Here is a 22629-nt window from a genome sequence, read left to right on the forward strand (position 1 = left end):
CAGCCAGCCCGAGACATGTTTGCATCTCAGACAAACACCACCTGCTTCTTCTCTTCCGCTCTCCGACAGCGACAAAGTGCCAGGCGATTTTCCCCGGCGATAAAGCGACTGTTATTGCGCCATTTCCACCTCCTCTTTTGACCCGGGCCGGTGTGCGACGTTTCGCGTCTACGATTTCCCATTATCTCCAGCGTTAAAGCCTGATTATCGGGTGTGCGAAGAGGTCAATTACCCATCCCAAGCCGGTCAGTTATCCTCGATCTACTCTACCATGACGCCTGAGCTAACTTCTACTTCAGAAACAAATTAACTAAATCCCTTTTATCGCACAAACCAAGAACCGCCCACCATGACGATCCCCGTCCAGACCATCTCCTCTCTCCGAGCCACCTTCAACCCATTCGCCCGCTCCTCGCGTCCCTGCAGGCTTTTACTCACCCTGCTGCGCAACCCGTCCACGACCCCGGCGTCTAGCCCCACGCATGTCGATATCAAGGTCAAGCAGCTGCCGCGTCTATCGACCCAGGAGCCCGAGATCCTGATCGGGTTCAAGGGCGGCAAGGAAGTCAAGCTTGAGGTTGGGAAGCGCAACATGAAGATTGGCGACGTGGTGGAGGAGATTGCGCGAGTGGGACGAGCCATTGAGAGAGAGGAGAGCTTGAAGGGTTAAACGGACGATGTTTTTTTTCGAGTTGGATTTACCTTGGTTTGAATGAGTGCTCGTGCGTCGATTCCGGGCCTAATGGTTCGAGATGGGATCGTTATCTCTACCCTCACGGTTGGGTCCTGTTTCAGTGCTGGGAGTGATGAATCTTGGAGATATTGAGATTGACGGAGGAGACTATTTACCATCTGTAGCATTACGATACCTTCATGTGTATATACTACCATAGCTGTTGAAAGATACTTTACTTTATTTTTTCATGGCTATCCCATGTTGTCCATTTGTCCAAGAAACTGAGGGTTGGGCTTGCAGTCGCAAGTGTAAGCGTTATATCTAAGTTCTCGCAATAAACGGCTACATTGAATCCAGCGAATACGTTGAAAGCACTCTACTAGACGGGACAATCAGGACACAAAATTGAAATGTGTTCACCCGCAGGGCGAATTAGAAGAGTTTGATTTTCTTTTTTATGATTTTCTCTAGCGGGTAATTTAGACGGCAGCACCAGAGATGAAGAACCACTTGTCAACGCTGCCATCGATAGGGGCAGGAGGCAAGTTCTCGCCCTGGGGAATGGCGGCGATCTGGCTGGGGTCAGCACGGTCAGCGGAGCCCTCAACGGTGTTGTTGGCCCTGTAGAAATGATTAGTGAACGGAACATTTGTTAATCACATCACATCAAGAGAAACTTACAGGCTGATCTCGCCACGGGGAGCCTTGCCGGAGATGAGCTTCTCCCAGGCGTCGGCGCACTCGCGGACGACGTCCAGAGCGTACCTAGAAGAAAATAGAGTCAGTCTCACAGCACGGTGCCACAACCACAATTCAGAAAGCTTACTTCTTGTTCTTGCACTCGCCGGAGAAAGCGAACTGGTTCTCGGGCTTTCCGTCGGGGATTTTGTAGATACGGAACCACTCGTTGGTGGCACGGAGAAGGCCAGGAAGGTGGCGCTCGACATCCTCGATGTCGTGCAGCTTAGCAGCCAGAGGGTCGTTGACGTCGATGACAATGATCTTCCAGTCGGTCTCCTCCTCGTCGAGCAGGGCCATGACACCAAGGACCTTCACCTGCTTGACCTGACCGGGGTAGCCGACGAGCTCACCGATTTCGCAAACATCGAGAGGGTCGTTGTCACCCTTGGCCTTGGTCTCGGGGTGAACGGTGTTGGGGTCTTCCCAGGTCTGGGGCAAAGCTGTCAGCACGGTGACACAAATTTTGTCAAGAAAAGGAGCTTGCGCATTCTTCAACATACCTGGGGGAAGGCACCGTAGTTCCAGAGGTAACCCTTATGGGGGAAGCAGTTACGCACGTAACGGAGCTTGCCCTTCTTGGTGTCCTGCTTGATGGGGTTGAGGAAGTCCTCCTTGGAGATCTTTGAGGGAATGTCAGGTCAGCATGTCGAGTTCTTGCCACGAACAGATCGGTTCTGTATCCATCGCAGTCGGGCGGAGCCGTACCTCCTGCTTGGCGTTGGTCCAGCGGGGGATCTCAACAACCATGTTGAGGATGTTCTGCTGCTCATTGGCGTAGAGAGGGATGTCGTGGAAGGGAGAGACGGGCTTGCCATCGCGCTCGATGAAGACACGGTGCTCCAGGGTGTTGGCCTGGCCAATCTTGCGAACGGTGTAAGACATGTTGGACGGGGGTGGCGGGGCCGTAGAAAAATGTCGAGAAACAAGAGCAGCACGAGTTGAGGCCGAAGAGAGCGATCGATCCACTCGAGGAAGGGAAGAAGATGAGGATGAAGAAGACAAAACGGCAGAGGGGAGAGAGGAGGAAGAAAGAGAAGGAGGGGAGAAAGAAGAGGAGGGAGGGGTGGCTTGTTTAGTGGGGGGAGCCAGCGTTGCGGATGTGCGCGAGAAGCGGGCGAGAATCGGAGAGGCGGTGGGCAGCAATCGGCTTAATGGAGCTCGTCTGGGCACCGATGACGACCCCAGGGACATTGAGGGTGCAAGAGAATCGCTGGCGATTGGCAGAGACAATCGATCACGGCTGCAATCAATTGGTCGCGAGGGATCCTGGTGCTCGTCTTTGCTGGGCTTTGGACTTTGGACTTTGGACTTTGGACTTTGGACTTTGGATGGGCAAGTGTCTTTAAACTCCCGCGGAGCGAAAAGGAGAAGGGAATTTGTCGGCAGGAAAATCGGTCTCCCGGGAGGTCCTTCCGAGGCTCCTGATTCCGTGTCTTGTCTTTTTTGATTTAACCTAGGAACTACTGATCGGTCTACAACTCCTCTCGTGATTCGTGATAGATCTCAACTCCTCCTCTCCTGGCCGAACGACGTTGATGCGGATTGCCACTCTCGACCCCAAGTGACTCCAATTCCTTCCACCAGGTTTTCACATCTCAGTCTGACCGGGCCTGTCCTACCGGGTCTTAGTCGCGTTGTCAATCGTCCTCTCTGCGCTCTCTTTCGGTGAAATCTTCTGGACGAGCTCCACCGGGTCTGACCCGTTCCACTGTATGGGCTGACGAATCTATGAGGTTCGGTAGTTTGCCATCCTGCCTTAGTCTCGGATAGTTGGAATAGACTTTAAACTTTGAAATGAAAGCAATATCCTCTTTCTGTGGGAAGAAAGCAGGCCACTTGAGGAGCTCCATTTCCGTGCCACCGTAGAGACCTGCTACTAGATAGCAGTTCGTAGCATTCGAAGTATACGATGCAGGCAGTGTGCAAGGAATGCCCAGGATGGCATCATTGTGGTTCCAAGACTCCGGCTGGTCTAAAGGTCTGGTGTGGCTGTGTGACGCTGAGCATTCTTCTGGCCGGCATAGTGACACTCGATTATTGGGATTCTCTTCATCCAGGAAGTTCTGGGAGGATCTGAGAAGGAGACGATGGAAGAAGATCGATTGCAGGGAAAGAAGAATTCTCTTGGCAGGAACGCTGTAAAATACCGTCCCTCCCGTACCTCGATTACCGGTAACTTACTAGTGTAATATACCTACTTTTTCTTATCGACTATCATCACGTGCGCTCGACTTTTTCTCTCGCCGCCTTCCCTCAATGACTAACAATTAATTAATTTATCGAGATCCCGTGGAGTATCCCCGAATATCTTCAAGGACCGACAGACCCTAGTCTAGCCCAGACACGTAGGTCTGATCCTTGACTTCACCTCTGTTTGCACCTCTTCGCCAAGCTATGCTATGAAAGGATTTCTTCGCGCCGTCATGACTTCGCTCTCTGCACCTCCCCGTGTGCCCATCCCCGCCAACGGCGTGGACTATCGTGGCAAGCTCGTCCTTGCGCCGATGGTGCGATCGGGTGAACTCCCATCTCGTCTTCTTGCTCTCAGATATGGCGCCGACCTCGTCTGGGGGCCCGAGACGATCGATCGCGCCATGATCGGAACCACCCGTCGAGTCAACCCCCGCAACGGCACCATCGAGTTCTTCAGACGCCCCTCCAACGGTGGGCGCACCGACAGACCCGTCTACGATTCCATCATCTACCGCATCGACCCGGTCCGGGAGAAGGGCAAGCTTATCTATCAGATCGGGACGGCTTCGCCGGAGCTCGCTGTCGAAGCCGCCAAGATCGTCGCCGGTGATGTGGCCGGCATCGATGTGAACTCGGGATGTCCCAAGCCGTTCAGCACCAGTGGTGGAATGGGTGCCGCGCTGCTGCGTACGCCAGACAAGCTGTGTGCGATCCTCGAGGCGCTAGTCAGGGAGGTCGGAAACCCCTTTCAAATCGGTATCTCGGTGAAGATTCGCATCCTTGATGAACCCGAGATGACGGAGCAACTGGTGACGAGACTGGTCAAGACGGGCATTACGGGGCTGACTGTCCACTGTCGGACAACGCCCATGCGACCCCGGGAGAGGGCCATTCGGGACCAGCTGCGCATGGTCGCCAACGTGTGTCATGAGGCCGGCGTTGCGTGCGTCATGAACGGCGATGTGACCTCGCGCGACCAGGGTCTGGCCCTAATGGAAGAATATGGTGTGGATGGCGCAATGATCGCTACTTCCGCCGAATCCAACTCTTCCTGCTTCCGCACTGAAGCCGAAGGCGGCCTCCTGCCGTGGAAGGACGTCGTCCACGAATACATGAGATTTTGCATGGAATCCGAGAACCGCTTCGGCAACACCAAGTACCTACTGAACATGATGATCCCCGGCAGGGACAAGGAATTCAAGGCCGCCAAGAACGCCAGGACCTACTGGGATTGCTGCCACCTCATGAAATTCGATGACCTGCTGCCTCTTGCCAAGCAGGTGGACGAGGTCCTCAACATCGCGGACAGATCCGTCTACAATGAGGAAGCCCGTAATAAGGCCGTTCAGAATGCCCTCGAGAATAACGACACTGCTCGTGCGGCTGGCGGTGCTCCTCGCTCCAAGCCCACCTCGCCCGTCGTTGCTGCTGCTGGAGGCCCCATCCGCACCAACTCCATCCCGAAGCCCGCGCCAAAGCCAGAGACTACAGCGGGTATCGAAACCACTGTGCCCGAGCAGACGACTCAGCAGCCAGAGCTTGCGGCGTAAACCCGTCAGCCCATTCCGGCCATCTTCCTTGCTTTCTCTTTTTCTTCATATACATATTCGCAACTGGTGCAGGGAACCCGGTTATCCAGTTTCCTTATCGTCAAAATCTCTTCATTCTCCTGGTCTTTTGTGTCCAGGCCGCATTATCCTGGTGTTCAAGTACTGGTTTTGGTAATTCGGAGGTTCTTATAGATTCCCATGGTGTTTCATTCATGTCTTTCCCCGCACATACATATCTGCAATTTCTTCTCAAGTAATAAGTCTACATACACGGCCAATCAACCCCATCAAAATAGATAGAAAGGAAAAGTTATTCAATTATCGACCCATAAAGCCAAACTCCCATTTAAATAAACCTCTTTCATGTATAGTACAGTGCTCCATAAATTCTTTCCGATCCATAAAACGCTCGCTGCGAGTCCCCGGACAATAGAACGCAAGAGCCAGAGCTTGTGCGATAATCTATTAAAAATTCCATCGTGTCATGGAAAAGTAGTGTCTAGCTAAACCAGTCGTACTCCTTTTCTAAAACGAGAAAGGGAGGGAAAAAAAGACAGAGAGATGAGGGAAATGAAAAATCAACATGAACAATCCCCAATACACAACAGTATAACACCAAGGTGCTTCTGTTCAGACAGAATATTGTCAGATACAGACTCCGCTAGGGCCATGGAAGCCTCACAGGATGGAATGTCCTGGCAGGATCAACGGCATGTAAACATCCAAACCGCTAATTCGATGGTGGTGTAGATAAATGAAAAATGCAACTGAGATCACAAAACAGCTCTACCCAATCTGACATAAGGTAGAGTCATAGCAAGAGCGCAGAGGCTTTCCCATGCAGGAAAAGTCAACCAATGATCATCCACTGATCAGAATTTATCTGAATCATGTGCTCTTTTTGTCTTGGTTCATGTCCGCGAGGACCATGTCTTCAACGGCTTTCATTCCAGCCTCCTCGGACTTCTTGGACTCCGCACCATCTTCACCTGCAACTGCCTGGTCGAGAGCAAGCTTGGTCTGTCCAAGGGAGTAAATCTGCTCCTCAATGGTATCCTTGGTCACTAGACGGATGACTTCAACCTCCTGGGTCTGACCCACTCGGTGGGCACGGTTTTCGGCTTGCACGTCCTCCTGGGGGTTGAAGCTAGAGTCAAAGATGATCACTTTGTTGGCACACGCCAGGTTGATACCAGCGCCACCGGCTTTAGTGGAAAGAAGGAAGACCGGGATTTCTGTTCGTTCGTGGAAAGCATCGAGAATTGACTGACGATCTTCGACATTTGTTCGTCCGTCAAGTCTGACGAACTCGATTTGCTGGTGTTCAAGCACGTGTTCGAGGATGTCCATAACCATGGTGAACTGGGAGAAGACCAGAGCGCGATCCCCCTTCTCTTTGAAGCGCGCAAGGAGTTCGCAGAGCTTGTCAACCTTGCCAGAATCCATCCACTCGTCGTTCTTCAAAACAAACTTCCCAAGAGATTTGGGGTAGTTGACGCACATGGTATGACATTCGAAGTCGTTGTAAGCCTTCAACTCATCGAAGATGATGTCTGGGTTGGACATGGACCATTGCTCTTCCTTGAGACATGCCTTGGCCATTTTGCTCAGAATAGTGTCATTATAATGACGTCGGTAAAGGAGGGAATGAATGGCGGCCTGGCGCAGCTTCATCAGAATGTTGGCAGACCGGTTGCCGGTCTTTTTACCCGCTGCTCGGTCAGCCAAGAGCTGGCGAACCTCCTCCTGCTCGTGTTCGTAAATTTCTCTCTGGGACGCATTAAGCTCGCAATACTCCACATGAGAGTGTTTGGCCGGGAGATCGATGACTTGGTGCTTCTTTCGCCGGAGAACAAAAGGCTTGAGCATGGACTTGGCACGTTCGATGCGCTGAGCGGAAAGAAGCGCGGAATGCGAATCGTCGACCGTCTTCGCCTTGTTCGCAAAGATATATTGAAGTTCCTCCTTGCGCTCATGGAAAACCTTCGGCAGAATAAAACCGAGCAAGGAGGCGAGCTCTTGAAGGTTGTTTTGGAGCGGTGTTCCCGTCAGAAGCAGTCTGAAACGGGCCGGGATCCTAATCAGCTTTTCGTACAACACAGACGTAGAGCTCTTCAGCATATGCCCTTCGTCGTAAACGCAAACACTGAAATCCATGTTCCGAAGGAAATGAGCATCAACCTTGCCCTTCGCAATGGTGTAGGTGGTGATGATAACATTAATGCTGTCCCTGTTATCTTCGATTGTCTCCCGAATCACTGCCCTCTCCGCTTGGCCCGCATAGTAGGGCATGACTGAGAGCGTGGGACAGAATTTCTGGAACTCTCTAAGCCAGTTTTCAATCGTGGAAGATGGCACAACGACCAGATGGGGTCCCTTGATGCCCTTCTCATACAGGTGAGCCAAAAATGCGATGACCTGACAGGTTTTTCCAAGACCCATGTCATCTGCCAGAATGCAACTGAGTTCTTTCTCAAACAGCAGTGAGAGCCAGTTGATGCCGACAATCTGGTAGTCTTTCATTTTGAGGTCTTCGCACATGATACCAGGCTGTGAGATGAACCGTGCTTTGCGTGAGCCGGATGCAGGACCATCACTATCTTCCTCGGAGCGCTGGCTCGCGGGGGTTCCAATGCCGGAGTCGTGCGAGGCCCCTGGGTCAATCGATACTAGCTCCAGTTCACCGTCACGTTTTCCGAAGATATCCACGCCCCATTTCTTCATTTCGGTGGCAATCGGTTTTCCGAGTGCTTCGCATCGGGCGACCAGAGAGTCCACGGCATCATACCCCACCCACATGTCCAAGCATTTGTCAACGATTTTATCACCGATCGGCTTTGGTGTCTTCCGCCCACGGCTTCCCTTGGGCTTCGCGGGCTGGTCACCGGTCGGTGCAGGGACCACGCGCACCTCATCAAGAGACGCAAATGGTCGGTGAGAGATGATATGCTCGGCAACATCCTCGGTAATTGCGGCGATGTCGGCAAGGTCAAGCATCTGGCACTTGTTGAAGAAGTTCAAAACTTTAGTTTCCAATGGCCCTCCCTCCTCGGGGGCGGCCTCAGCAGCAGAATCGGAATCGTCGGAGATTTCCAAAGGTGCTTCCGGGGATTCTGAACGATCGGGGGAGACCCGTTTGCGACCCTGGATCAGTCGACCAGGCTTCTTCTTCGGGGGGGATTCCGAGCGGCGGACCGGGCTTGGAGAAGCGTTGCGACTCTTCGGGCCTCTCATCAGGCGTCTTCGAGGCTTCTGTTCCTCCTGAGACGGTTCCGTCTTCTGACTGCCGCGATTTTGCAGGTTCATTGCGGCCCATTTATCCTGAATCGTGCCACGAGCTTTGATCTGCTGCTTCGCCGGCGCCGAAGCGTGTTTGTTCGTACTTAACTCGTCTTCCGACGAGCCATTTGCATCCACCTCGTCGCTGTTAACCAAATGGTCCAGTGCATCATCGTAATTACCGCGCTTGAAAAGGAGGGCCTGCAGACAAGCTTGGACGGACTTTTGAGGCATCACCTTCTGCATTCTTTCGACCTTAACCCTGACCTGGTAATCCTCGATCTCTTGTAGCGATGCGACACTCGAGGACACGGGCTGCGCGCGAGAGGGAGCATCTTGGCGAATTTTCTTAACCGGGACCCCCTTGGGCGCAGGGTCCATTTGAGCCGCAGTGCGTTTGGCGGTCATAGGGTTGTACACGGCCGACGCCGTGATCTCTTTGAAGCGATTCATAGAGTCACTGCCGCCCAGCGGAGAGTTCATAACTTTGTCCGGGCTTCGTGCGGATTTGGTAAAGGTGGAGGGTTTGATGTCCGTGTTCATGGACATTTGGGCATCGTCATCGGAGGATCCGCCTCGATACGTCGGGCCATCGTCATCGAGGTCGATTACCGGCGCACGTTTTGCCGGACCCGCGGAGACAGGAGGACGAAATTGCGTTCCGCTGGGCGCCATAGTGCTAGAAAGGCGACCGCCGACCGGGGTCGGTCGCGAGGGGGACGACGTAGGGCCCGGAGGGGAGGAGGCGGCAACCTGGACAACCGAGTTGCTTTTGGCCGAATGAGGGGGCTCAACCAGCTGAGTCGGTTGTGTTAGTCGCTGAGAAGCCGGGGTCAATTGGGTAGTCGGAAGGTGGTGGAGGTTTCCCAGCGGAACGGTGGCAACCGTCTCATATTCTGCGTCGTCTTTGACGGGCGGAGGAGTGCTGTGGATGACCTTCTTGTCGCTCACCGGCGTATCGGGGACAGAGTCATCCATCTTGAGTTGGAGGTGAGATGCTGAAGTGAATAGAAGAGAAAGAGTGGGGAGAGGAAACCCAGCCAGGGAGGACCTGCTCGATCGACTGAGTGGAAAGTCTCCAACCTCTTCTGAACGGATTGGATTCTCCGCAAAAGAGAAAAAAAAGTAAAAAACGCGCCCAGACGCGCCGCCAGTCACGTGGGTTGGCGCTTCAATTAAGACCGACCAGGAAATATGCAAAGGTCGGGGGTTGGAGGTCTAGTTCCGGGTCTAAATAGCAATAGGAAAGAAACGAAGAAATAAAAAAAGAAAAGACAAGACAAAAGTGAAAGAACGGTGTTCCAGAAACAAAGTCAGAGACGCCACCGGACGAGAGGCTCTTCACTTCTCGCCAGACGTGGGGAAGAACCGTCAAAGCTCCGCAACCAATGAGATCCGCAGTCTGTCGTGGTTCCTCCATCTGCCACCTCTTAGTATACCTGCCTACCACTACTTGGGCCTTCCACTCTCTGCTGGGTCTAACGCGCGGTGTTCTCATCTCGTCCTGTGTTCAAACTGTCTTAGCTTTCTTGCATATCCGCTGTCTCAAGATCACCCTGTCCACCGAAATCCTCCGTCCTTGGTTTGTTATTGACCACGGAAATCCCACGTATTCAACATGGCCAGTCGTCGCCCTCACGCCCAATCGCCAGCAGATACTGTGCCCCCATCAGGGTCCGAGAAACCGTCGGACTCGGACGTTAGTCCTGCAGTTCCCACGTAGGTGCCACCCGTCTCCTGCCTGATGCCACATGGCTACTGCCCAATGACCATGGATGAGAGATGGAATGCTAGGCCGTGCAACCACGCTTGGTACACATTCACCAGCTCATGGAACGATGCTTCTTGCTTCTATACTCTTCAATTGAATATCAACACTGACTCTTCCCTTTCAGACATGTGATCTTCAAATTGCTGGGGTTCACGGCAGCCATGATTTCCACCCCTATTGGCATGTATTTCGTGGCTGTAACATTTGGTGGTGAGTGATAGCGTCTGCTCCTCATACTTGACTAGAAGTATCTAGGTCTAACAAATTGGAAGCGAGTACAACCATCGCGGGTGTTATCGCGGCCATTACTGCGAATGTCGTCCTCTTCGCCTACATCTACGTCGCGTGGCAGGAGGATCAAGAAGAGCGGGAAGCCTTGACGAAGAAGAAAGAAAAGAAGGCCCAATAGGGTGGACTCTGTCTTGTCGATGGCTTTCACTGGATTTCTGCTTCATACCTTATGTCTCTTGCTCTTTGTAGTCGAGGGAATCCGTATATTGTTTCGAGTTCTCAGTTGATTGAATGGCGTTTTAGGCTTATATGGCAGACCTGATTGTGTACGAAGTGAAGGATTTTCTTAATGTGAATCGATACGAATATCAATTTTGATAGGCGTCTTCTTTCTTGGGTTCCATTCACCTCTCAATTTCCAGTAGCGCCCTTACCAGTTAGTATTTTTAGCATACTCGCCAGCACTCCAACTACAATCATACATCCCACAACTATCAGTCCATTGAATCCCATATAGTATATATTCAGACCATGTTGAATAGCTGCGCCTAAAAATGCACTAACAATATGTGTATCAAACATGTAATAAATTCAAAAGAAACCGGCTAGGTCCCACACCACGCCCGACGCACCAGCACGCAATCACGGCCGTCTTTTAACAAACTCCTCGAGATCAGCCTTCGTAGCCACTCCCAGCACAAACTTCCTCGACGCATCCGTCACAACGGCAAAGCCCTGCTTCTCCCTCTTCTCGCCGTTGGGGCCCGCCTCGCTCTCGAAAAACTGCTCCAGCTCCTCCAGCGGAGTCTCCATGGTGATCACCTGGTATGTGCCCCGTTTGCGGTTGAATCGCTGCATCGCGGCGGAGACCGAATCCGGCTCCTTCACGGCTCCTTCCTTCAGTAGCTCCCTGAGCCGGGGAATGCTGAGGTATCCGAGCAGAGAGCGTTTCGTCGACGAGATCACGGTGAGGTGGGTGTAGTCGCGCTCGTAAGCGGCCATCAGGGCGGAGGATATAGGGTCATTCGGAGACACCGATAGGGCAAGAGGGGGGTCCAGGTCCTCGACAGTAGCCTGAAACCAGTAATGTTAGTTTTGTGGGTTTGGGTTGGGTCCAGCCTCAAAGGATTTTTGGGCTAGGGGGGCGAGGTGCAACTAAATTAGAAGAGAGAGAGAGAAACTGACTCCGCGGTACTTGTCGGCCCAGGAAGCTTGCGATGTAGATTTGTCGGCATTGGGGGAGAGCTTTTCGCGGGCAAAGGCCTCGCTGGCGGTCATGTATGAAGCCATGATGTGAAGATGAGTGAGTCGTAATAGCGATCGGTGCGCGAGAAGGGTGAAAGGAGATGTCGCAATTGAGATTGGTGACAGTAATGGCAAGGATGGATACCGAGTGTACGGGGTTCGGTATGGGAATCTCCGTCGAGGTCGAGGGAAGATGAGTTGAGATGGAGGGGTCCAATGATAAATTTGAGATGGCGGCCCACTGCATCGGAAGTCGGGATGTCACGCTGCGACGTCATGGCCGTCCAGTCACGGGGTCCCTCGCCCGCAACGAGGTATTTATTTACTGGCCCCCTGCCGGTTCCTGATAGCCAGGTTTCGCTGATTGCGTCTGAGAGAAGGCCAGTGTGTTTCTCGATCCTTTTTATCCTGTTCGTTCCCCTTCCCATCGATTCTTCTCAATGTCCGTCTGGAGTACTTACTATAAGAGTGGAGACGATCTTCGGTTGTTTCTATACTACTAGTAGATAAGGGACCATCAGCACTCGCTCTGCATCCATCGAATCTCTTAAATTACACAGAGTAACATCAATCGCTATTGGCACTCAAAACAAAAAAGCAATCGACATGCTCCCCTCTGAGAATGTTGTCGCCAGCGCCTTCTCCCACCCGCTGCGACGGGCTGAGGAGCATTCGGCTGTTCCGGCCCCGAAACGAAGGAACCCTTTCCCCGCATGGAGCGTGATTGATGACACCAAAAAGTCGGCGGGCTCCCTTACAAAGGAAGCAACGCGGGAGTTCAACGCGGCCAGCGAAAAGGTGCAAGCTAAGACAGGGCATATTGAACCGTGGACTCCCAAATACTATGCGGCTTGCACTGTCGGTGGACTGCTTGCTTGCGTGAGTGTATTCTACCTTTTGAGGTAACATATAACCACGCTACTAACCACCTACACTCCGTCAGGGTGTTACCCATACGGCAGTAACGCCGTTGGATCTGATCAAATGCCGGCGGCAAGTTGACTCGTCGCTTTACAAGAGCAACGGAGAGGCTTTCCGCAAGATCCGTGGTGCGGAAGGTTTAAGAGGTGTCTTTACTGGCTGGAGTCCTACCTTGTTCGGATACAGCGTAAGCTGAGGGCATCAAATGCTTGACAAATTTCCCAGTCACTAATTGAATTATAAAGGCGCAAGGAGCGTTCAAATACGGTGGATATGAGTACTTCAAGAAGTTCTACAGCGACTTGGTCGGTGCCGAAAACGCCAATCGCTGGAAGACCTCAGTGTACCTGGCAGCCAGCGCTTCGGCCGAGCTGATTGCAGATGTGGCTCTCTGTCCATTCGAGGCCGTCAAGGTGCGCACGCAGACCACGATCCCGCCGGAGTTCAGATCGACTTTCAGCGGAATCTCCAGCATTGTCTCCAAGGAAGGCGTGGCAGGGTAAGAATGCTCCCATCCAATAAGGCTAGATGACACTGATTGGTACCAGTCTCTACAAGGGTCTATATCCTCTCTGGGGTCGGCAGATCCCATACACGATGATGAAGTTCGCTTCTTTCGAAACCATCGTGGAGATGATCTACCACTACCTGCCCGGCCAGAAATCTGACTATAACAAGGGAGCCCAGACAGGTGTTGCTTTCACTGGTGGTTATTTGGCTGGTATTCTCTGTGCCGCCATTTCCCACCCTGCCGACGTGATGGTCAGTAAATTGAACGCGAACCGTCAGGCGGGCGAGGCTTTTGGTGCAGCTACCAGCCGCATCTACAAGGACATCGGATTCAGGGGCCTATGGAACGGCCTTCCTGTCAGAATTGTCATGATCGGAACTTTGGTGAGTGCTTCTAATCGTCTGGGAGGAAATAATTTGCTAATTATTGGAATGTGTAACAGACCGGACTGCAATGGATGATGTATGTGTCTCTTCTGCTTCATTTCGATTCCTTTGCAAAATAATGGCTGCTAACGGATATTAGTTACGACTCGTTCAAGATCTTTATGGGTCTTCCGACCACCGGTGGAGGCCCCGCCCCTGAAAAGAAGCAATAGTAAAATTGAAGTTGCAGTTAGTCAGGTAGGGTTCGTCGCAGATATATTGTTGATGTAGCGTTAGTTATAGGACCGTAATGCTGGGCTTGAGCTCACGACAGACTGGCCACTGGTATTGTGATATTTCACTGCTGAATGGATTGACACTCTCCTCTCTTCCACTACATAATACTGCCTACATAATGGAAATTCTTCCCCTGAAAGCCAGGCTGAGACCCTTGCCAAGAACTGGTTATCAGCAAACGCCGTTAGTCACGGGCGGGACCAATCATCCGCCGGGCCTTATCTTATCATCCACGCGACCCGACGTCATTCGTATTCCAGTCTTCTTGTTGCATCGCTGGCGCAGGAGTTCGTCCATGCGATCACCCGGGGGGCTGATCTAGTCTAGTCTGGCCCGTCTGGTTTTCGGAAAGGTGTCTGGTTTTATATAAGACCCCCTGCCTTCCTTTGGTGCCCGAAGGGCTGCATCTTACGATCTCCGTCTCCATCCACCATCTGATCTAGAAACTCTAGAAAGCGCTTAATACCTGCAGTACATTCATTCCAGGTACGTCAGCAACCTGCTTACCCGCCTTATAGATAGAGACCCTTGCCATCTGCGTCATCTTTTTGACCGTCTCCAAAACTGGTCCTCTTTTTCTTTCATTGTCGCATACTGACTTCCTACCCGCGCAGACTCTCATTACCCACAGCCCCGCAATCCATCATGGGCGAGCATGAACCTGTCGTCTCACATGGCCGAGGAGGTGCGCGCATCCCTGGACTCCTTCATCCTGGACTCCATGCTGATTTATGACCCCTCCAGGCCAAGGAAACATCGGCGCCGACTCAACCCCGTAAACACCCCTCCTATTCCGCTTCGTCTCCAATCCTCCAAACTTCTAACCCTCGACCAGCTACGTCGATGGCGGTATAGTCCGTGAAGGAGCCTACGGTGACCAGGGCGATGGCGCTTATTCTGCCGGCGTAAGTATATGCACCTCGAACTTTCGCATCCCACACCCCGCCCCGCCCCGCCCCGCTCTCGCTCCATACCCAGTATTTCCTACAACATAGACACGGTCTAACAGATAGCGATATATAGCGAGGCGGCGCCGGTAACATCGGTTCTCCACACGTGCGTCCAACGAGCAGACAACCCCACGACGCGGAGGTCGTTCCCGAGCTTGCGATCCGCAATTCCGGCGAGGGAGATTATCACGTTGGGGTATGATTCCTTCGTCCCACCCAGTCTAGTCAGGTCCGGATGCGTCTCTAACAAAATGATAACACAATCTAGCGCGGCGGTCAGGGAAACGTACACCTCGACGAAGAACACAAGAAAGAGAAAGAGGAGAAGAAGCATCAGAAGTCGCTAGCTCATGAGGGCCTGGCGGATAAGTTGAAGCATAAGCTGTTGGGGAGGAAGTAATGGCGCGGGACTCTTCCTGCCCTCGGATAGCTTGCTACCTATATCCTGGTTTGTATGAGGGATATGGGCTGTGGTGATTGATTGGATTGATTGGGTTGATTGGGTTGTTCGAGGGTGCTGTGCTCATCAAGTCTGCCCATCTTTTCTTTGCGATGCATTTGTTTCTTGTGTCTTTTGTGATTCCCATGTTTGTTTATTTGTTTACTGTAAGTAGCTGCCTCTTGAATAATCGCTATCTTGTAAATGGTAATGGTTATAAGGCCAGCTACTGATTCATCATCCTATGTATCACAAATTAGACAAGTTGAAGATCTTCACTGCCTGTATTATACTCTATCACAGATCGACAATGATCTGCCAGCTAATCACTTTGCAATTGCGACTTATCACACTTTGCATAATCATACCCCTATTTCTTGGGTTTCAATATGATCGAGACATTTTTCAATTTGATATGCCTAAATATATGATTGAGAAAAAGAAACAAAGAATGAAAGAAACAGGAATTCAATAAACCGCCCTTAGTACTAAACATGGTCAAGAATAATACTTATGAGAAATGAAGAAATAAGATAGAGTAGATAGTTTCGATCGTGCATCCCATGTAAGTATCGTGGTCTCGTCAACAGAAAATCAGACAGAGAACAATGAACATAAAAGATGCTTAAAAAAATGGCAAGCTGAACGCAAATATTATTCCCAGGTTATCCCATTCCGAAGTTCCCGTTTGCTGTAATCGAGAGAAGAAGAAAAAAAGAAAGAAAGAAAAGCACGAAAAACAAAAACGCCAGGTCAATTATTACACAAGTAGAAAAGAAAGAGGGGGTGGAGAAGCCAATAGGCAGGCATCAGGAGAGAGTGAGAGGTAGCAGAAAGGAAGGGTAAAAGTAAAAAGAAGGGGTGGAGAAGATCGACTAGTTGTTCTTGCTAAAGCGTCGCTTGAACCAGCTCTTTCGCTTGGAGTTTGTATCGCTGACGTCCGACGCATTGGTCGATTTGCGCAGATGGCGACGAGTGGGTGCGGCAGTCGCAGCTGGTGGTCCACCAACAGGCCCGCCCACGGGGCCGCCAGCTGTCGGATCGGTGGCTGGGAGATCTTTGCTCAGGTTGATCCTTCCGGGCCCCGTTCCAGCCGCCCCGGACATTGTCTGATTTTCCAGGTTGGGCCCCGGGCCAAATCCCTGGAATCCGTAATGCTCTGCCATCGCCCTCTCCTCCATCCGCTGCATCTGCTGTTGTTGCTGAAGCTGGTCGATCGAACTGTTCACGGAGCTGGGATCGGTCGAATTGCCCCATTGGTCGGTGTTGCTGCCCGAGCCTGACGCCGTCACATTCTCGTAGGATTTGTGGTATCCATTCTGGCTGTGTCCATTCGGAGCATATCCGTTCTGACCGTAATTTTGCCCGTACATTGCGTGCTCGGAACTCATGCGCGGCTGGCGTCGCGGTCTCCTGCCACTCTGATTATAGGGATAATAGTTCTCCGGGGGCGGTCCGTCGCCATAGTTGTCGACGAAACTATCCGGTCGCGAATACGGCCCTCGGCCATTGTGGTATGCGCTCTGTTCGCTATAGCCGCGATTCAGGTGTCCATTGGGTGCTGCACATCATCAGATTTGTCAGCAGGGCGAGCTTCAAGCCAGGGCAAGAATCCAGAATCAAGGATCGAATGAAGTACCTCCAAAATAGCTGCTGCGTCTACTGGTATACTCAGGTCCAGGGGTTGGTTCATAGTCTAAGACAATTATCAGCCATTGAGGCGAGGCGACCGAAGGCTTGTGTGTCTCACCTGTTTTCGCGTACGAAACCGGTCGACTGTTGTAGGTACCATATATTGCGGCCTCGAAGGACCGGATGGTGTCCAACGGACGCTCGAATCGAGGGCGGGTGGGATTGGAAAGATCGGGTTCGGCTGTATTCAGAGAAAAACAAAAGGGGAAAAAGTTAGTGTCGGGCCTCTTTACCAGTGCCAAACAATCATGAATAGGGGGAAAGGTGCCAACGAACTTATCGGATTCCCGTACTGATCCTTGTGCTCCATGTCCCTCAAGGAACCCAGGTTCGATTTCTCCAGAGCAACCGTCACTAGATGGGATCTGTCAGTTGGATCATGAGTGCAAATCGATCGGAAATTTTGACAATGCGGTGGGGGTTGAACAGGCAATAGCTGGAGTTCCAAACGAAAGAAAGGAGAGAGCGCGACTGCCAAAAATATGTGGAGCAGGGTAGATAAGGGCACTTACTGGGTTGCGCTTCGCTCATAGCAACCATCGGGTCGGCTTTGGTATGTAGATTGCGTTTGGCCTTTTCCTCAGCAGATTCGGTGCGATGATGGGTTTTTTTCTGGCCAGAGTTGCTGGAATGATGGGAATTCTCCGACCTCAAACTGAAACCTCGACTGCGTCTAGGAGACGCGACCGGTTGGGGGGCGGCCATTTTTTATTATCACCCCGTTGTTCTTAGCGCCTGATAAACCGGGTTTCCTTGCGATCTGCTAGAACTATGGCGGCCGTTGTGGAGCGCAACCACGATGGGGTAGAAACCGCCAAGGAATGTATGATCGTGCACCCTGATTGATCGAGTATCAGGCGATTCGAGACATTCACGTTCACGACGCTGCACTGCACGCAAATTGACTGCCAAGTGGGGTTGGATAGGCTCCGCTGCCTGAAACTGGCACGTTTAATTTGATTGAGATCTAGCTAGAGGGACAACTGAAACTGATGCTGAAATTCGAGTCGAGTCGATGGATTGATCGTGGTGTAATTTGCTTTACATACGTCGTCCAGAAAATCGGAAAACGCAACGATAAGAGCCAGGGTTGCCACCCTAAAACGAGCGCGACAAAGAGGTGGTTGTGGTCGAATCACGAGAGGTAACTGATCCCTGCAGGCAGGGAAAAACAACGATCGTTGGAAGGGTGGAGAGGTAGTGGCAATAAGCCGCTTCAGTTTTGTAGTAATACAAACTGTAGAAATAGCAAGAGTGAGGAAGGGAAAGCAATTTCAGCGAGAAAAAAAAAAGTCTCACAAACCAAACGAAGGTGGGATGGGGAGGAGGAAGAAGAAAGAGAGGAACCAATATTGAGAGGAGGACGAGAGAGGCTTTTTGACTAGAAAACGACCTTGGTGTTGACGACGGGCGCCACGCAATGAGAGGGGAACGATAATCGATGAACAATTGGAACACCTCCTATCAAATTTGGGTCGGACGGCGGCGTGGGAGCCGAAGCCACCGGACTAGAAGGTAATCGGGTTCTTTTTGTTTGTTCTGCAAATGGCCAGTTCATTAACCGTACGTTGCTTTTCTTTGAGTACGGCGAAGGTCGAATACTGGGATATCAGATGAATATAATGAACCCATCAATTGGTGTTTCCCTACCAACCCCAGGAGTCTGATGGACTCTATTCCCCGGGAGAAGAGGACAATATCCACCGTTGCATCTGTCATTGACTCGTGCCCGTTTGCTCCAAGACAGAAGAAACGGAGAGGGAAAGGAAAAAAAAAAAAAAAAAAAAAAAAAAAAAAAAAAAAAGGAAAAAAGAGGCGTGCATGAGCAGCTGATGGTACGGATTACAGAACGAGGGCCCCGAAATAGAATTGATTACGCCGCTAGACCGGCTTGGGCAAGTAGGCTTACCCCCATCGAGGCAAGCGGCGGCGAGAAGAATACCGCGGCTGGCCAGACTTTCGTCGACGTTACGCAACTTCCCCTCCCGCAGCCAAAGCGAGCCAATCGAACATGGCTGGGGTTACCCAGGCACCAAACTGCTTGCGCTGAGTTGTACTCGACTCTTGCGTAATCCATGGAGATCGACTGCCATCATGGCTTATCACCTTGTCGCGCCGGGTTGTATTTTACTAGACTCTCGGCTGGTTCCCGTCTAGTGTGGTCGGATGTAATTCCACGCTGCTGCCTCGTCGCCCATCCATGATGGACGTGCCCAAGACATGTGCTTCCTTAGCTGCACCGCTAAAAGGTCGACTAACCCGGCGCTTGGCTCATCCGTCTTTTTCCCATTGGCTATGTGGCAGTCGGAATGAAACAGGATTTGTCTTCCATCAAAGATGGATGGGTGACTCACGTCCAATCCCTTATACATGCACAAGCAGTTGCACAACAATCTCTGCTGCAGGAGTCTAGTGTGGGCTGCATTGTTGCAATCCAACCGGATCCTGACCTGGTCTGATGAAACTGTGACGAGGCCAGGATCGAAAGATAGGCAGGCAGTATGCATCATGTATTGAACCAGCCTCCCAAATTTCGGCCTAAATTAATGTGCTCCAGTTGGCGCCAATAAGTGCCTACCACGGGTGTTAATGGTCACTCCCATCCGTCGTATTCGCGTCGCAAGTGCCTCTGATCTGCTTTGCCCAAAGCATGTTTCTCCCCTCGAACCTAATTGACTACGTCGAAACCGCTAGTCGATCACGTCGGCGGCTGGCTGTTGGAGGATGCGTGACGATCATCAGGGTATCCTGGTGGGTCATCGCGGTGGGGGATGGCGCCTACTTTAATTCCTATTAACTCGGGGTAAACAATGCAAGGAGTCCGTTTCCAGAATCTTTTCAGCCCCCTGCTCCGGTTTGCGGGGAGTCGTCCATTCTGGACGACTTTCCTGATATCATCCTGCTTTCTCAAAGAAATGGATTTCTTGGTTCTGGTGCATATTTAGGCAGATCACGCGGGATATATATCTGGGGTGATTGCCAGGAATGAAGTCTGCAGCCAATAACCCATGCTTACTATTTTGTTTCATCACTTGCTTGGCACTCAAGTGAAATTTCTTGAAGTGCAATACTGACATTTGGCTCTGGTGGCTTGAAACAATTATATTCCCGGACTCATATTGTGCAATATCCGCCAATTACTACACAATGGCACAGAAACATTCCTTCATAGGGTGTTTATTTAATTAAACTGCCTTGGTATGTAACATGGAATTCGAAACCTAGGCATGTCTATCCTGCGACTGTTCATATTCTTTTCCTTATGGGATAGTCAACACCCTAGAAATTGCAACTTGGTGTGAAAACTTCCTGGGCTGGGGCATTTGTCAGACTATGACCGTGCCTGGAATGGGCAAAACTCAAATCCGCTCTTATTGCTTTGTTTCGAACATAGGTCTATTATACCGATACTCTAGAATTTTTCATTTGTCTCGTTTCTAATGACCGAAGCGCAAGTTCAAACTAGACTGCAGCTGAACATATGAGTGCTCTATGAGTCCCCAAATGGTACAAACACCAGTTATTATTCTTGTGGAACTATCATGCTTCCCCTACAAGGACCTGATTTTGCTAGTATATATCTTCAAACCTAGCAGTAAGCATTTAGCATGGCCCTGGAGAATCCATAGAGGTTTATGTGACACTTTCCTCTATTTGAAGCTAGGAACACTTCATCCACCAAGAAATATACAGATAACAGGCACATATGGACCAAACAGAAAACAAGGATTTGTTGTACAAGACGTCAAATCAAGAACTGCATCCGAAATTGGTGACTGTTTGAAAAATGAAGGCGTCCAATCAAATGCAGCGCAAGAATATGTAGAAAGGGCATAGGTAGGGATGAACAGTATGCTCTCTGAGACTATTCGCAAGATACTATTCGCCTGAAGAGATAAAAAGTTAGTACTCTGTAGATAATGTGAGACCAGGTCCGCTAAGAACTTCCTCGCTCTCGAGAGATCGAATGGCTGGCAAGCCTATCTGTTGGATGATTAGTATTAGATCATGAGTTTCGTATTGTATTATTCACATCAGCGGATAAGGACCTAGCCCCGCAGCTACGAACTACAAAAATATCGATAGCCTGTTGGGACTGACACTGCTGAATGGAACTTGAACCAGGAAGGCACATGTAGCCAAGCGGCCTACGATCTCAGACCCAGGGGTGTGCTATCAGGACAAGAACGGGGATTGGAGTGCCTGGAAAGCGAAAGCCGCATTGGAAATGTAGTAGACTTAAATCGCAGGCCCTCGTCAGGTATCGAGTGTCGCATTGGGGAAAGTTCAATGTAGACCGTGCATGATACGAATGATCGATGTCTCACAGACCGGGCGAGCGACCTCGAAACCGCAAATGCTCCCGGCCGATTGTTGCCCGTTGGAAATTTTGCACGATAGCACGAACGAAACCCGAACTTTGTTGAAATGGTATTCATTGGTGTTATGATCATCAGTACAGATGGGAGAAGCCACGTTGTCAGACAAGACATATGATGCTCGCCAGTACCAAAACAGGTCAAGCCTTTCTAAATGCCTAGTAACCGACAAGAATAACCATGCTGTAAAGAAGACAAGAGTTCTTTTATTTTAATTCGTAGGGCTGGACGGCCCTGCCTCTCCCACGAACATTATCATCAACCCGCCAACTCCATCTCAACATCGGCTCATACCGTTGACTCCTTGCCCGACTGTCTGCGCGAAGATTCCGGAGTGCCAACTAACACGTGAAAAGAAAATCGACTCGTTTAGATGTTGGAGGGGTACAGCATGACGCGGACAGTAGCACCGAAGGACTTGGGGGGGAGGTTGTGGCGGAACTGAGCGCGGACGACACCGGAGTTGCCTATTCCAAGAGATCTCGCGTTAGTCCTCTTCCCAATCTAGTTCGAATGACCCGATGTGTCTGCCATCGACAATCGTAGCCGCTTCGCTGAATAGATCAGATTCACGTACCGTGAGGGCGGGTGACCTTGCCCCAGATCACCCGGATGTTGGAACCCCGAACCTCACGCTTCGCCCGGTAGACGAAAGCGACCTTCTTGCCCAAGTAGAAGCTGTGGAAACAGTCTTAGTAACCTCGTCCATATCCAACATGTCGTTCCAGACGCTACTCACTTTGCGGCCTCGGTGCTGTCGACACCATCGATCTGGATCAGACTGTACCCATTGTCAGAATCCCTGTCCCGTTTTCAACTCAATATCAGATGCGGATCCGTACCTGGTGTTGGGGTTGACAGCGCGCTTGGAGCGCTGGTAGCTCAGGTGACGACCCCTAGAAAAAAGCCATTCGTATTAACCCCTCTGCCCTGGTAATGTGTCGCAGCTCGATCCATATCCCGATCCGTCGCTGATTTCGAATTCGATCATTTTCGGACGTGCGCGACACGACGGTATAGACAATCGAAACTTACTTGACATAGACTGTAAGAAAGAGTGACTGTTAGCTTGCATGTTCTTTGTGGGCGTAGAAAAAAAAATCCCATCCGGTATTCGCGAACACTCCCGGACCTCTTCATCTCCAACCGCCGAGATCTAACCATCGCGCACATGGGATATCGAATGGCATCACGCAAAAGAAGTTACTCACGTCTGTGACCTTGTTCCGAAGGCATTCTGACGGCGATTCTCTGAGCAACAGCGGGCAACGCAAACAAGTCGAAGGAAGGCAGATATGACCCGCAAAAAGTCGTCCGGGTTGTCGTGGTTGTCGTCGCTTCGATAGGTATCAGTCGACGCACACACAAGGCTTACAATTTGCGAGAGTG

General features: G+C 51.2%; 10 protein-coding genes across 10 annotated transcripts; 5 read left to right on the forward strand and 5 right to left on the reverse strand.

The window, feature by feature from the left end:
• Positions 1–71: 71 nt before the first annotated feature.
• On the forward strand, positions 72–907 carry P170DRAFT_507443 (mitochondrial 54S ribosomal mL53 protein). Its single transcript, XM_024854486.1, has 2 exons — positions 72–245; positions 300–907. Exon 2 carries the CDS (start codon positions 350–352, stop codon positions 668–670), a length of 321 nt encoding a protein of 106 aa, XP_024707992.1. The 5' UTR covers positions 72–245; positions 300–349; the 3' UTR covers positions 671–907.
• Positions 908–1155: 248 nt separating this feature from the next.
• On the reverse strand, positions 1156–2299 carry ipp1 (inorganic diphosphatase IPP1; the record flags this gene model as incomplete). Its single annotated transcript, XM_024847511.1, has 5 exons — positions 1156–1297; positions 1358–1441; positions 1503–1846; positions 1918–2037; positions 2123–2299. The coding sequence occupies 5 exons, from the start codon at positions 2297–2299 to the stop codon at positions 1156–1158; spliced, it is 867 nt and encodes a 288-aa protein (XP_024707993.1).
• Positions 2300–3694: 1395 nt separating this feature from the next.
• Positions 3695–5485, forward strand: P170DRAFT_434414 (tRNA-dihydrouridine(20) synthase (NAD(+))). The gene has a single exon (XM_024848707.1). The coding sequence runs from the start codon at positions 3841–3843 to the stop codon at positions 5158–5160; it is 1320 nt and encodes a 439-aa protein (XP_024707994.1). The 5' UTR covers positions 3695–3840; the 3' UTR covers positions 5161–5485.
• Positions 5486–6048: 563 nt separating this feature from the next.
• On the reverse strand, positions 6049–9417 carry P170DRAFT_444626 (DEAD/DEAH box helicase; the record flags this gene model as incomplete). The annotated part of the gene is made up of 1 exon (XM_024850643.1): positions 6049–9417. One exon carries the CDS (start codon positions 9415–9417, stop codon positions 6049–6051), a length of 3369 nt encoding a protein of 1122 aa, XP_024707995.1.
• Positions 9418–10057: 640 nt separating this feature from the next.
• On the forward strand, positions 10058–10619 carry P170DRAFT_472586 (vacuolar ATPase assembly integral membrane protein VMA21; the record flags this gene model as incomplete). Its single annotated transcript, XM_024852962.1, has 3 exons — positions 10058–10158; positions 10335–10420; positions 10483–10619. 3 exons carry the CDS (start codon positions 10058–10060, stop codon positions 10617–10619), a joined length of 324 nt encoding a protein of 107 aa, XP_024707996.1.
• A 433-nt stretch (positions 10620–11052) lies between these two features.
• On the reverse strand, positions 11053–11895 carry P170DRAFT_434416 (putative cystathionine beta-synthase (beta-thionase)). The gene is made up of 2 exons (XM_024848708.1): positions 11627–11895; positions 11053–11515 (listed from the first exon to the last, which is right to left on the reverse strand). Exons 1-2 carry the CDS (start codon positions 11729–11731, stop codon positions 11084–11086), a joined length of 537 nt encoding a protein of 178 aa, XP_024707997.1. The 5' UTR covers positions 11732–11895; the 3' UTR covers positions 11053–11083.
• Positions 11896–12155: 260 nt separating this feature from the next.
• On the forward strand, positions 12156–13733 carry P170DRAFT_434418 (putative mitochondrial phosphate carrier protein). The gene is made up of 6 exons (XM_024848709.1): positions 12156–12565; positions 12630–12794; positions 12853–13106; positions 13156–13501; positions 13561–13580; positions 13644–13733. The coding sequence occupies exons 1-6, from the start codon at positions 12293–12295 to the stop codon at positions 13714–13716; spliced, it is 1131 nt and encodes a 376-aa protein (XP_024707998.1). The 5' UTR covers positions 12156–12292; the 3' UTR covers positions 13717–13733.
• A 658-nt stretch (positions 13734–14391) lies between these two features.
• P170DRAFT_434421 (DUF3602 domain-containing protein) lies at positions 14392–15346 on the forward strand. The gene is made up of 5 exons (XM_024848710.1): positions 14392–14465; positions 14525–14555; positions 14616–14685; positions 14804–14926; positions 14999–15346. Exons 1-5 carry the CDS (start codon positions 14426–14428, stop codon positions 15128–15130), a joined length of 396 nt encoding a protein of 131 aa, XP_024707999.1. The 5' UTR covers positions 14392–14425; the 3' UTR covers positions 15131–15346.
• Positions 15347–16044: 698 nt separating this feature from the next.
• On the reverse strand, positions 16045–17566 carry P170DRAFT_423539 (uncharacterized protein; the record flags this gene model as incomplete). The annotated part of the gene is made up of 4 exons (XM_024847512.1): positions 16045–16730; positions 16920–17042; positions 17138–17215; positions 17374–17566. 4 exons carry the CDS (start codon positions 17564–17566, stop codon positions 16045–16047), a joined length of 1080 nt encoding a protein of 359 aa, XP_024708000.1.
• A 4043-nt stretch (positions 17567–21609) lies between these two features.
• Positions 21610–22476, reverse strand: P170DRAFT_472591 (60S ribosomal protein eL33; the record flags this gene model as incomplete). The annotated part of the gene is made up of 6 exons (XM_024852963.1): positions 21610–21707; positions 21818–21918; positions 21980–22021; positions 22083–22136; positions 22276–22285; positions 22452–22476. The coding sequence occupies 6 exons, from the start codon at positions 22474–22476 to the stop codon at positions 21610–21612; spliced, it is 330 nt and encodes a 109-aa protein (XP_024708001.1).
• Between the last annotated feature and the right edge of the window lie 153 nt (positions 22477–22629).

Source organism: Aspergillus steynii (assembly GCF_002849105.1).
Source record: "Aspergillus steynii IBT 23096 chromosome Unknown P170scaffold_2, whole genome shotgun sequence".
NCBI classification, from domain to species: Eukaryota; Fungi; Ascomycota; class Eurotiomycetes; order Eurotiales; family Aspergillaceae; genus Aspergillus; species Aspergillus steynii.

Bases quoted from the DNA above. Each gene is read 5' to 3' on its own strand.
- P170DRAFT_507443 (XM_024854486.1), top strand. From the start codon at position 350: ATGACGATCCCCGTCCAGACCATCTCCTCTCTCCGAGCCACCTTCAAC.
- P170DRAFT_434414 (XM_024848707.1), top strand. From the start codon at position 3,841: ATGACTTCGCTCTCTGCACCTCCCCGTGTGCCCATCCCCGCCAACGGC.
- P170DRAFT_434416 (XM_024848708.1), bottom strand. From the start codon at position 11,731: ATGGCTTCATACATGACCGCCAGCGAGGCCTTTGCCCGCGAAAAGCTC. The intron at 11,516-11,626 runs GTCAGTTTCTCT...TACTGGTTTCAG, and splicing joins GGGCCGACAAGTACCGCGGA to GCTACTGTCGAGGACCTGGA.
- P170DRAFT_434418 (XM_024848709.1), top strand. From the start codon at position 12,293: ATGCTCCCCTCTGAGAATGTTGTCGCCAGCGCCTTCTCCCACCCGCTG. The intron at 12,566-12,629 runs GTGAGTGTATTC...ACACTCCGTCAG, and splicing joins TCGGTGGACTGCTTGCTTGC to GGTGTTACCCATACGGCAGT. The intron at 13,502-13,560 runs GTGAGTGCTTCT...AATGTGTAACAG, and splicing joins TTGTCATGATCGGAACTTTG to ACCGGACTGCAATGGATGAT.
- P170DRAFT_434421 (XM_024848710.1), top strand. From the start codon at position 14,426: ATGGGCGAGCATGAACCTGTCGTCTCACATGGCCGAGGAG. The intron at 14,556-14,615 runs GTAAACACCCCT...ACCCTCGACCAG, and splicing joins ATCGGCGCCGACTCAACCCC to CTACGTCGATGGCGGTATAG. The intron at 14,686-14,803 runs GTAAGTATATGC...AGCGATATATAG, and splicing joins ATGGCGCTTATTCTGCCGGC to CGAGGCGGCGCCGGTAACAT.